We start from the raw sequence: 13364 nt of genomic DNA on the forward strand, positions 1-13364 counted from the left end.
ATAACATTGTGAGGCACAGATGATAATAAAGATGCATATACATTTCAGTGGGTCAAGATACGGGAGTTACTAACTTCAGGGATCATTAGGAAAGGTCGGGGACAGCACCACAAAAGTCTTTGCTACTTACTTGTTTATTTCCTTATTTTTTTCCCTCTCTCCACTTTTCAAAAAGGAGTTTTGATGGCCAGAGTTTATAATATTTGCTTTATCTTTACTATAATTGCTAGCAAAAAAGCCCCTAGCCCCCTCTGTTTAATTTCTCTGCCTCTATGTCCTACTATATTTAGATACAGTCCCTTTAAGTTTCATTTATTTCAGTCAGGAGTGGCCAACAATAATCTGTAAGCAATATCCAGCCCATCTCCTGTTTCTGTAAATAAAGTTTTATTGGAAAACAGCTATCCCTACTTATTTACATATTATCTATGGCTGCTTATATGCTACACTGACAGCACTGAGTTGTTATGGTAGAGAGCACATGGCCTGCAAAGCCTAAAATATATACTATCTGGTCCTTTGCAGAAAAAGTCTTCTCACCCCTGATTCAGATCATTCCTCACCTAAACGCAACCCTAGCAGGGCACATGCCAAGAACTCCGGAATCTTTCCACAGCACCTTCATCCACACGACAACAGTGACGTTACCCTTGTCCCAGCAACCACCTTATCGCACTGCTGCGCACCTGTGTGGCCCCCAGTCAAGTTCACTGACAATCACTGCTGGGTTCTAGCACCCCAGGAGTGAGCTCTTTGCAAACCCTGAGTGTCAAGGCTTTATAATCATTCCCCAAGTTATCTTTATCCCAAAACACTCGATTTCGACCCAGGTTCCTCTCTGGTTTTCACTGAACACCAGGGTTTGTGTTCCAGCCCCCTACTCTGCAACTTTAAGAGCAACAACCTAACTGATCACAAGTCACAAAGTGCTCTCACATATATTATTTCATTCGATCCCTACATAAAGGCTTAGAAGTGCAAATTCCTGGTCACATTCATAGACAAGGGGACCACGACTCTGAGACTTAAGCAACCTGCTCACACTCGGTCGGCTGTGGTGATGAGGTGATGATGACTTTGATAACGACAATAGCTCACATTTATTAAGAGCTTATCATATGCTCTTACTCTGCTACGTGCTTTCTTTACTCACTGTGCTTTATCTAATTCTTACAACAGCTCTACACCACAGGCCTTCATTTTATAGGTCAAGAAACTGAGGATTATATAGATTAAGTCCTTGCCTAAGGTCGCACACAGTTGATCCACTGCAGAGGTAGGATCTGGATTCTGATTTTTCTCATTTCTACGCCATGTCTTTTCACAAAGTAGCAGATCATATTTTGAAATATTCGCCCATGTTCCTCTCCTACCCCCAGCCCCCATTTCTTTGCTCTGCTTGAGCAGGCCTATTTGTTTGCCCATTGCTTCGGCCACACCACATGAAACTCATCGCCCCAAGACAAGGTTGTTACAAAGGAGAGAACTAGGTAGGCTCTAGGGACAAAGGATAAAAAGCATAGGCGAGGAAGGGTATTCAACACATCAGAGTAAAGCTGCCTCCTCTCCAGAATGGGGACTTGTCAAGAGGAGGGAGAGGTGCAGTGGATCTCAGGGCAGGCACAGGAGCACCGACATGAGTGCCTGGGAGAGAGGGGGACGCCCTCCCTCTTTTCAGAATCAGTTGGGAACCCCCAAATATCCCTGTGGAATTAAAGAGCACAGCGACCTGTGTCTTCTTTCCTGGTCAGAATCCTGGGAAGATGACAAGATCCTGGAGGGAATTGGCCCTAGAGATTATTTTCTGTCCCAGCACAGCTCAGAAAGGGCATGTGCACCCAAGATGCCACAGAAGTGGGTAAGGGTGGCTGACAGTGGTGAACAAGGAATGACACAAAGGCATCTCAGTGAATGCTAGTGAAATGGATGGCGGGGTCAAAGAGTAGGTACACTGCACCTCTCTCCACACTTTCCTGCCATTAAACCAACACCCCTAAATGTAGGTTCAGTACTGTGGAAAATGGGATGAACAGACCATATACTAGGATGGGGGTTTGAAATAAAATATGGATTATTATACTTAATAATAATCTGAGTGTGTGACTGATATTCTTGCCCACCATACCCACCCAGTGTGTTGTTTGTAAAAGTAAGCTCTGCCTTTGAGCTCCTGAGTCCCTTCTACTTGGATCTCTAGGAAATAAGGCTTATATTTTAGTCCTGGGCATGTTCTGATCACAGGCTCAAAAAGATTTTTTGGGGTCTTTTCAGCTACTTACAGAAAGGGCATGGAATAATTAATAAACTTGTAGTTCTAAAGGATTAATAGAATATGGCACAAGGGTAATAATTATCTTCTTCCATTTCTTTCCTTTTTTATTTATTGATTTGAGAGAGAGAGAGAGATCGATCTGTTCCTCTTACTGATGCATTCACTGGTCGATTCTTGTATGTGCCCTGGGGGATCAAACTTGCAACCTTGTTGTATTGGGACGATGCTCTAATCAACTGAGCTACCCGGCCAGGGCCTATTTTTTTCTTAATACAAGTGAGATGTTAAGACATTCAGTAATATGAACCATATGAGATCATTGAAAACTTGTCCTGGTTTAAAATGTTTTCTGGTTCTTCAATCTTCAACATTCATTTTCCATGCATGAGTTGCAGAAAGGCAATGGAGAGATTTAATGAAAGAATGGGAGATGGTCTTTAACAAAATCTAAGGGACACTAAAATAATCTGGGGGAAGCCATTTTTCTTATTAATTTTCATCATTACATGCCATTATAACCTTTATGAACAATCAACTCAGATCTCTCTATTTTATCCTTTATTAGCATGTTTCCCCACATATTCTGTTTCCTAGAATCACTGACCTCTTTCACCCCGGGCTCTGTAATTTGCAATTATCAGAAAAAGTGTACACTACAAGTGTGTATTTGGGGAGACAATAATTTGTAGTGTCAGTATACCAAGGGGCTGCTCTTCAGTGTTTTCACTAAAATTGTTTTCTGGTTTTACTCTAATAAGGCCTTATTATGTCATACATCATCATGCATATTTCATGTGCCAGATGCTGGTAGATGTCCTTTGTTATTTTCCTAAGCAGTGCCATCACGCATCTAAGCTCAGGTGAAATTAGACAGAAAGGTGACCTTCCTAACATCTTCTTTTGCAGACACAATAGCCCTGGAACATGATCTGACTTGACTTTCCATTATAATTCCGATGAGGAGGAACAGATAAAAAGACAGACATGCTGAGATCTAAATCTTAAATGGCTCCCTTCTACATGGTTTATTTTGCTCTTATTAAACTTGCCAATCTGCCACCACCTGCCTCAAGCAGGTAGTCCTGAGCACTTCCTACTAAAATCAAGGCAACTGCTGGGCAAACCTGTGATAGGAGACAGGCTGTTTGTGCGTAATAAAAAATGGAATTATGGGATGTGTGTGCTAAAACCCAGGTTCTAGAGCTCAACCACAGCTCTGTTGTTTGCTGGGTCCACCAAGTAAGGACTTGATATGCCCGGTTGCCAGGCTTGGCCCCTTTGGCCCACTGGGTCCTGGCAATTTGTACTGGCTCCCTTCCACCACCTACTGCGTGCATCGCTCCTCACCATGAGCAAGTGGTCAGGTTGAACAAGTGCTTCAAGCTCTCTCAGCCTCAGTTTCCACTCTATAATTTGGGTCCAATAAACAATTCTTGCTCGCAGGGCTGTTGTGAGGGATACAGATGTTGAGCAGGTTGAGAGCCTTCACTCAGGAGCCAAATTAGGTTTCACTCCGCCACTTACTGGCTATGAGATCTAGGACACGTCCTTTAACCTTTCGGTAACTCAGTTTCCCCATCTTTAGATTAGAGGTAACCACTGTACCCACTCACCACTGCGAGGACGGAAAGAGTGAGCACACAAAAGTGCTCAGGGAAGGGCATATTAGGCACCATGGAAGTGTCAGCTGGTCCTAATACTAAGGAAGGAAAGTGTTTAGCAGAAGGGTTAGCATATAATAAAGACTAATACATGTTAATTCTCATCATCATTATCAGTTGGGATGCTACCAATAATGCTCATTTTTTTCCTGAAGTGTCAAAAAAATGGCCCTTCGAAGTTATACACAAAGCTTTGACCTTGATTGTGGCGGTGAGTTGCCTCATTTCTTTTGTAGGAACTCTGGGTAGAATTGTTGGAATAATCTTCCTGGTTTTAAAGTGGAACTTGTACATTGCTTTTCACATGTTTATATGTATGAGTTACTTAGGTAAAAGGAATGTCACTAAAAATTAGTGGTTTTGTCCTTTGTGAATTAAAGTAACGATCAGTAATTTATCATCTATTCTTATTTCTTATTATGGTTACTTTATTTTTTTATAGGAAGAACCCCACTGCTCCCCAGAAACGCTCTCCCATGCCAGGGTATTAGTACAGAAGAGCTGATAGACGTGGGCAACTGTCTGTAGATGTGGCTGTAGCTACTGCTCTACTCGTTAATTGTATCGGCAGAAATGACCAACTTAGGGACTGAGAGAAGACAGCTGGAGGGACAGCTGGCCGCCCTGGCGCAGGGATGGGGGCCTGCTTCCAGCTCACCCGGCGCCTTCCCTGCGGGGGGGCAGGCCCGATCCCACGGCCCTGGTGCAGAGACTCACCCGCACGCGTGGTTCCTCCGCGCCGCCTCCTGATGCAAACACGGAGAGGCCGGGAGCCGCATCTGCAGGCTGCTCCCAGGGCTCTAAAGCGGAGGTCGGCACGGGGCGGGGTCCCTGCCACGTTCTGATATTACATGCAAAACTGAACACGTGTGGGCTTTGGGGGTGCAGGAATAAGTCCATGGTATTTATCATATTCTCAAAAGGCTCTCTAACCCACAGAAGACGAGTGCTCCAGTCTAACGCGAGCCCGGAGGTTTCTGTTGCCACCTTGAAGGGGCAATCGGTGAAGGGCAGGAACAGATTTTGTTCGTGGTTTAGACAGCCATCTGGGAAATGGATGTTTCTAGATCTGCAGGTTGGAAAGCGAGTGTCCGTTAGAGGGTCTGGGATTTCCAGGGACAAAGGGAGTATCTGTTTCACAACCTTTCCACTCAGGATCAGTGGCTGCCCTTTACTAGCATCACTGCATTTCTTCACCCCCCTCCATCCCCACCGAACATTCCTGCCAAACCCGCCCCAAGCCTTGCACAGTCGTAAATACAGTGCAATTAATTAGAACTCTCCTCCTGGAGGACAGCAATCATATTTTAGGTATTTATACATCCCTAGTGCCCTACATGACGTTTGCTACCTAGTTAATGCTCAATAAGTGTTGGAGTCAAATGAATTTAATTGGGTTGGCTAACATTGAGGGATGGCGCATAATTCAAAAGTTCTATGAGCAACAATACCCCAGAGTTTTTAAATTTTTGGAGACTGTCTTAATTTAATTTGTCTAATTGTGAAAAGCCAAGGGAAATAATGCTCGGATACCTATGAAGGAGAAAGGTATGGTAATTTGCAAAGGGTGGGAACTCTTCAAAGACTTTGCTCCTCAACTGCTATAAAGAACGAGTTAGTTAACAAGTTAGAAACTACGAGATGAACAGAACTCATCTAATTTCAGTGCAGCAATTATAGCACTTTTCGAGAATATATGCAAAAACCCAAATGTGGTTACTATAGCAGTAATTGGTCTCCAAGAAACTTTCATTTTCTCAAGAAGAGAAAATTCTATAATAGAGAAACCAAAGAAGAAAACTAATCCACAAAGAAACAGAAATGTATCTGGAAACAACAACAACAAAAAGATACATGGGCAAGTGCTGCAATGGGAGGGAAAAAAAAGACTAACCTACTTCGGCGAGTAAATGGATATGCCAATTTTTAAAAAGAGAATTTTACAGTGTCACTCAAATGGTGAGTATTTTTTCTGAATTTCCTTAGGAGCTAAGAAAATGGGATATTTACCTTGTGTAAGATATAGACATTAAAACACATATCAGCTGAGAAGCCCAATAAAATACATTATTTTATAAGGGCGAAATTTCTAGGTTAGTACACATATGGCAGGCCTTGAGAAGGGAAAGAGTTTTATGTGCCTGAAGTACTTCATGCTGTTTAAAAAGCAGGCATGTTCTCCCTTCCGATCCATTTTAGAGCACCGCAGTCTCTTTACCAAGTATATGGGAATCTTGCCCTAATCACAACCCCGTTTCTAGAGAAATCGACTATGTATATTATTTGGGCTTTTAGTGTAAGCTTGGCTTAATCAAAGAAAATGCAATCAGTTGCCTTAACGTCTCCTAAAGCAGAGCTTGGCAAACTTTTTCTGTAAAGGGCCAGACAGTAACAGTTTCAGCCTTTGTGGCCACAGTTGTCTGTCGCAAGTACTCAACTCTGCTACGGCAGAGAAGGCCTTCTCAGACAATATGCCAATGACTGAGTGTGGCTGTTTTCCAATGAAACTTTACTTATGGACTCTGAAATTTGAATTTCATAGGATTTTCATGTGTCACAAAAGATTCTTCTTTTATTTTTTCCAACCCTTCAAAATCGTAAAAACCATTCTTAGCTCATGGGCTGTGCAAAACCAGGTGGCAGGCTGGATGGCCCGCATGCGAGCTGTCCTTCAACATCCCACTTTTAATTGGCTCATTTATTTCAACAAATATTCATTGAGCTCCATTACATATAAAGTCCTATGGAGATTTTTATTTACAGAGATGCTATTTTCTTCCATAATGGAGCAAACCAGAAGGAAAAATATCTCTTTTGGAAAATATCCTTCTAAAGGCCCCTGGAAGGATCGCTGGGAAATGATCCCATTTCAGATAGATTTACTCCGTCTCTGTCCTGCAGCAGGCAATTCAGTCGCAGCAAATGCAAACACAGTTTTTTATTTCTTCTATCATCCTCCAGGCACAGAAATCAACAGGACTGATCACAGAGGCGTGTGCCCGGGGGAAGCAAAATGACTGTGTGACCTGCCATCAGGCCCAAACATGGCATTCCAGGATGCCAGCCCACCCAACGGGCTCAGAGCCTGCTGGGATGAGGTATGTTCCTGCTGACAGCCACAGGCATCTCAAGAGCGAAGTGGTTCCAAATAATAACAGTGTAGCTCCGGCCCAGGGCTCGAAAATACAAATTCACTCCTGATTCCTGTATTCCCAGTGCACAGGAAGAGTGGAGGTATTCCCAGTTCTCGCTCCTAAAACAAGGGGAATCCTGTGCCCTCCTGTGCAGGAACACCCTTGGAGATTTGGATGGCCCGTGAAGACAGGCGTGACTTTGCAGCCAGCTGGGAAGGCTCCACTGTTATGCCTGGACTACAGGAGGGTGACCCACTGTTCTGGGACCGAGGGTTTCCCAGGACTCGGCCTTTCCATGCCGAAACCGGGACGCCTGGTCATCCTACAAGTCAGCTTCCTTTCTTTCTATTTCTCTTCTTACCTTTCTCCCAGTTTTTCCAAGGATGCAGGACCATCCAGTGCTTCTCTGTGAAGCAGAGGTGGAACCAGGGCAAAGGGAATACCTCCGGAAAATCCAGGAAATACTCCACTTAATGCCTGTCCCCAAGCATAGATGTACTTTTGGTTATAAGAGAGCAGAAATGGTAGAAAATCACCTTCTCAGTTTAAAGTTCTGATGAGTGCATCCCTTAATATAATAGGCCCAGCTTTGTTTGGAAAATGTCAAAAGGCCCCTTTTGCCTAAATACACCGAGCAAGTGTAATTCCAGCAGGCTTCTAAGGAGATTCTTGACCAACATTTTAACATCACATAAAGCATATTTTCTGAAGCCCATTAAGAATATCACATAGCAAATTATTTACATCTACGATAAAATGAAACCAATCACCAAGCCCATTTTTAAACTGTCCTAGCTTTGACCTAATTATCCTTTGGCCTTTGGTTGATGACTTTAAAATTTAGTAATGAATTACTTAGTCAAGTATGAAAAATCAGTGAACTGTATGCTTTTGTTCCCATGGGATTATGTATATAAAATCACTCACCACTTAAACTGAATTCAGGTATTGCGTTTGATGTCCTTGATTATGGAATATCAGTGTGTTAGTAATTTTGGAAGGAAAAAGAAAACAATGCAACCTTTGGACATAGCGACAGAAACCGGAGTGAAAACCAGTTTCAGCCGCAGCGTGAGCTCCCTGAGCGCAGCCCAGGGTGAGCGGGGGAGCTTTGCGTTTGCGGAGCGCGTCTTTCCGCTGAGGTCAGGGTGAGCGGCGCTCTCCAGGCAGGCGTGCGGGGGGTCTGCCCTAACTGCCCGCAGGCAGGGAGCCGCCCGGGCAGCGGGCCCGCGCAGGCCACCGCGTCACCCACCTGACCAGGTCGATGACCCGCTCCCTGGGCGCGGCGCCCACCGCCTCGTCATTGATCATCACGATCTGATCTCCGGGGATCAGCTTGCCTTCCGAGGGGCCGCCTGCAGACAAAGAGAGCGGCGCGCAGTGAGAAGACCGGTGCTGATCAGCCCATCGCAGCCTCGTCTTCCCACCGGGATCCCCAGAAGCAAAGGGTGTCATCAGCGGGGAGCATGCCCCACCCCCGGGCGTCCCCTCCGCGGCCCTTCCAAACCCGGGGAGCTCCGGAGAATGCCGAGGCCCAGGCCGCACCCTGGCCAATTAAAACAGAATCTCTGGAGCTGGGACTAGGTATCAACATTCCTCCAAAACCTCCCAGGCCGGGTGAGACTCAGTGACCCAGCGGCCCCTCTCACACGTCCGCCAGCAGAGTCACCGGGGCCTGTCGCCTGCAGGAGTGGGGCGAGATAGTGCGTTTCCCACGGGCTCCCAGGGACCGGCCCTGGGACTGGCCCAATGACCCAACCTGGAGTCTGAAGGGCCCCTGAAGACGGCGTTGCCCCGCCAGGTCCCAGTCAGCGCCGATGCCCTGCGGCCGACGCTGCGGCAACCTGGGACGGCCCGGAGCGGGACCGCCCCGCACTCGCCGGCCCGCGGCGGCCAGGAGCCGCGCACCGCGCGCGTTTGGAAGGCAGCCCACGAGAGGGTGTGGAAGGACACAGGATTTCGCCTGTGCCATGTGCTTTGGGAGAGGGTTCAAGAAAATGGGGGTCAGCGCCTAGGATGTCAGGTCATCCTGTCTGAGCATCTTAACAATTCTTGTCTGAAGGGGGGGAAGGAAGCAGGGCTAGGCCGGGAGTGGTTCCAGGAGCAGCAGCCGTTCATATCAGCTGGGAGACCAGGCCGTTTGGTCATTTCTGTGGCTGTTGGTGTCTGTGCTCACGTGTCACTATGGAGGACCCTGTGCTAGTCCTGCTCGGTCAGTCACGGCGTGGCCTTCGGTGAAACTGTTCACGGTCAACAGGAGAGCACCGCCCGCCGCGAGTGCCCGCCAGCGCCCGAGGCTGGGGCTGCTTCTCTCTCTTTCAGTTTTTGCAAGGAGGAGGTAGGGAACTAGTATTTGTTGAGCATTTATTATGCACCAGGCAATGGGCTAAATGCTTTGCTTAGTAACCCCAGTGAATACTGAAATCCCTTCCACATAACGAGATCACTGAGGCTCACGTAGTTGAAGGATTGGCTGGAAGAACAGGACTGGACCTCAGCTTAGGTCTGTGGACTCTTTTTAAAGTTCAGAGTGGACAACATCTCTTTTGAACTTGCTCGTACAATTCAAAAGCTGGTCACTGCCAGGTCTCTTGACACATAAAGTTATTTCTAGAGGTCTGTTACTGGGGAATAGGAGCAGCAGAAACATTACGCTCCAAATGTTGTCACCATTATTTTATTTAGTAATTGAAGTAACATGTCATACCTAGAACATGGAACTCAAAGCAATTCAGTTGTTCCCCACCCATCCAGACACTTGGGGTATGTGTCACTCAAGCTGGAGCACAAACTATGTCCTTTCTGGGCAGTAAGAGAGGGGGCACCTTTAACATGTCCCCACATCGTGATGGAAAATATTCATGTCAAGCTGTGGGAGCTGATAGTCAGTGTTCGCACACACAAGGAAAATCACATGGGAGATGTTTTATTACTGTTGGATAAGGTCAGGCAACCACTCCAATTCAAATGAATGGTTAAAAATCAAATGCTGGTGAAGTACAGAGAATTTTTCAGAATAATTGTTCAAATGATAGATGTTAACTACTCGGATATGAAAAGGACTTGCAGATTAATAGGACATACTCCTACATTTGACCTATGTCTTTTAATCAAATGGAAATATTCTTGTTTAATCAAGTGACTTAAAAAATCCTGAAGGAAGCAACATACAGTTCCCTCTGAAATATTAAATAGCGGCACACACCAGACAATCGTAACCTGCCCTCCAGTCTGAAGGCCGGGCTGCCTGGTGTAGAAAGTCTGGTCACGCCGCTGAAATCACTTGGGACTTCAGGGGAGTCAGTTTTATGAGAGACACAGTTCATCTGACCAGCATTTTCCCTCATCAAAATGACTGGAGACAGGCCTCTTTGACCTATGTTTTCACTTTGTTCTACTCTTCTCAAAATTGTCTAACAGTGGGTGTTAGTACCTGAAGCTAAGGAGAGCTGAGGGCAAGGAAGGGTTGAAGGAACAGTGAGGTAATACAAGAAATTGAAAAACAGGACTTGAAATCTCGAGTCAGCTCCCAGGAGGACACAAATGAAGGAATCTTATAACCAGAGATGTAAAAATATCCCCCTATTACAAAACAGCCTGCCAAATGTGATCCCATTTAGGAGAAAATACGGGCACACACACACATATAATATTATACTTATATATGATACATAATATGTGTGTCTGTATGCACACAACTGTCTACACACGCTCTCTGTGTACAAATGAGTAATGCTCACCTTTCAGTAGTAGGAGCTCAGCCGATTTGTTTTTTGTATGTTTTCCTCTATACTATTTACTACACTGTATTTTTAATAAACCGTATGTATTATTTTATCATAAAAAGCAACAGATCTTTTTTTATTTTGAAGATGAAATTCTCAATTGCGTCCAGCTCAGCAGCCCCACACAGACAACTAAAGTGTGACCCATAGCTAATGAAATCAAAAGCTGGAAGACAGGGTAAGAAGCGGCAAGGCAATGGCAGGAATGAAAGAGAAACTTACTCTTCTCTGCATGGGTCGAAAGTGGTTGACTGTTTTGTGGTGCTTGTCCGGGGGTATATTATGTCAAATAAGGAAATATAAAAAATTAACTTAACCTAAAAAAATCTATACTAGCTCACTAGTTGCTTTCATTTCCCTTAACTGACAGACTCAGCTGGTCAAATATTTTAGAGTCTAATAATCATCATCATTATGGAGTAAGTATGGACCTGGACCTCTTCTCATGATTCCATTCTCTCCCAGCCCTGTCATGTGGCTACTATTATGACCCTCATTATCCAGATGTTGTAGAGAAGTTACAGCAACCTGAAGTGCAGGGGGTTCACACGGACGCTAGAAAATGTAATAAGGGGCAGAGGCAGGGTTCAGACCCATCAAACCCAGGCAGGCTGATGCCAGAGTCTGTGCTCTTTACGACTGAGCTGTTACTTATTCGCAAAATTCCAGAAGCAGCACAAAAGATAGTTTCCTTTGGTCTGAAGATAAATCCAATACAAGATCATTAAAATAAGTACATAAATATGCATAACAAAAAATACTCAAAAGAGCATTGTTTCTAAAAGGGCAAAGCAGCCCACTGCAGGCAACTGCATTATTATATTCAACTGTGTTGGCAGTGGGACATCTGTACACTCCAGTGACAATGACTGAGGCGAAGTCCATGAATTATCCGAGCATATGGCAGAATTTCAGAGATTTGCCATGCACCGCATCAGTCAGCATTTACTGTATAACCCCCCACACCCAGCAGGGTGTCCGATAATCATTTACTCTCACGCGTACGGGTCTCGGGATGGCCACAGACTGGCCGAGCTCCAGGCGGGCACTTCTGTGTGGCCCTGCAGGCCAGGCCGCACTGAGCTCCAGGCTGCAGGCTGCCCCAAATGTTCATTTTGGAGCTCAGGCTGAGGGCGGCAGCCACGTGAGGGAACCGCAGAAACGAGCTCAAGCGTATTTCAAGCCTTTCTTTATGTGATCTTTGCTAATATGCCTTTGGCCAACGTCAGTCGCCTGGTCAGCTTAACAGCAATGGGGTAAGGAACCACCTTCTGCCTTTAGTGGGAAGGGAGAGGAGCGCATCTTGGTAAAACAATCCGACAGCCCCGGTGACTAAGTCCTACAATAACTTAAATATCGCTGTCTGCTGTTTATCACCGAGGGGTTCATCATGAGCTCCCTGAAACAGAGTGCAGTGCCTGCCTCTTATTATCTGTACTCACAGTAGGAAGTGGGTCATTTCCATGGTTACACATGATGGATCAGTTTTCCTAAATCAAGCAATCTAATTAATTTAGCAACTTAAACCTTGTTTCCAGAGCCATTTCTGTCCCTCTGGTGGTCTGGCTCTGTCCAGGTGTTGGGAAAATTCCACTAGCCTTCAGAACCTGCACTGGATCAGCAGAAAAGTGAACAGTAGTCTTTCTGGCAAAGGCGCGATGGACGGTCTCGGGAGGCCAAGGAGTGGGGCTGGGCGCTTACCTGGTGTCACCGAGCGAACGACCACTGGCTTTTCACTCCCTGCCACGAAACCGAATCCCAGCACAGGGTCCCTCCTCATCTCCACCTTCCTCGGGGCAGGAGGGATGATTTGGCAGCTGTCCAACCGAGCGTCATCAAAGGGGATTGCCTGTGTCATGTGACTGTGGGAAAAGCACACACCAGAGAAACAAGGCATGAATATATGCTTGCAATGGCCTGCCGACCTCAGGCTCTCCCATTTCAAAACCTTCTATTCTTGGCAGAGACTGTGAACGATGTGGGGAGATCCGGCCACGCTTCTAGCGTGGCCTCCTTGGTCCTTGAAAACTCCAGGCACGCTTTTTTGTTTTTGTTTAAAATGTGCTTTTATTGATTTTAGGGAGAGGAAGGGAGAGGGAGAGAGAGAAACATCAATGATGTGAGTGATTGATCGACTGCCTCCTACAGGCCCCCGACTGGGGATCAAGCCCGAAATCAGGGCATGTCCCCTAACTGGGAATCGAACCATGATCTCCTGGTTCATGGGTTGGCTCTCAACCACTGAGCCACAGCAGCCGGGCTAGGCCCACTTTTGCTTTAGGCCTATGCACTGGCTGTTCCCTCACCTGAAATCCTTGTCCTGCAGGTATCTCTGTGGCTCACCCTCACATCTCCCGTCTCTGCTCAGACATGACCTCCTTTAAGAGGACTCTCCTGGTCACACACTTTAAAATTACAACCCTGTTCCTCCATACCCAGATCCCGTTACCCTCTTCTACTTTTTTCCCCATAGCACTAATCACTTGCTAATATGCTAGGCAATATACTAGTT

At 45.8% G+C, this 13364-nt stretch overlaps 1 protein-coding gene across 3 annotated transcripts in view; it reads right to left on the minus strand.

The window, feature by feature from the left end:
- The window catches only part of FRMPD4 (FERM and PDZ domain containing 4), a 618455-nt gene that overhangs the window by 71035 nt on the left and 534056 nt on the right, over nt 1–13364 (minus strand). For all 3 annotated transcript variants that reach the window (XM_081125794.1, XM_081125792.1, XM_081125793.1), the window contains exons 3-4: nt 12554–12714; nt 8320–8422 (exon numbers count right to left, since the gene is read on the minus strand). In XM_081125794.1, coding sequence (XP_080981920.1) covers nt 8320–8422; nt 12554–12714 — 264 coding nt within the window. The remainder of the gene's footprint in view (nt 1–8319; nt 8423–12553; nt 12715–13364) is intronic.

Source organism: Miniopterus schreibersii (genome assembly GCF_964146895.1).
Source record: "Miniopterus schreibersii genome assembly, chromosome: X".
NCBI lineage: Eukaryota > Metazoa > Chordata > Mammalia > Chiroptera > Miniopteridae > Miniopterus > Miniopterus schreibersii.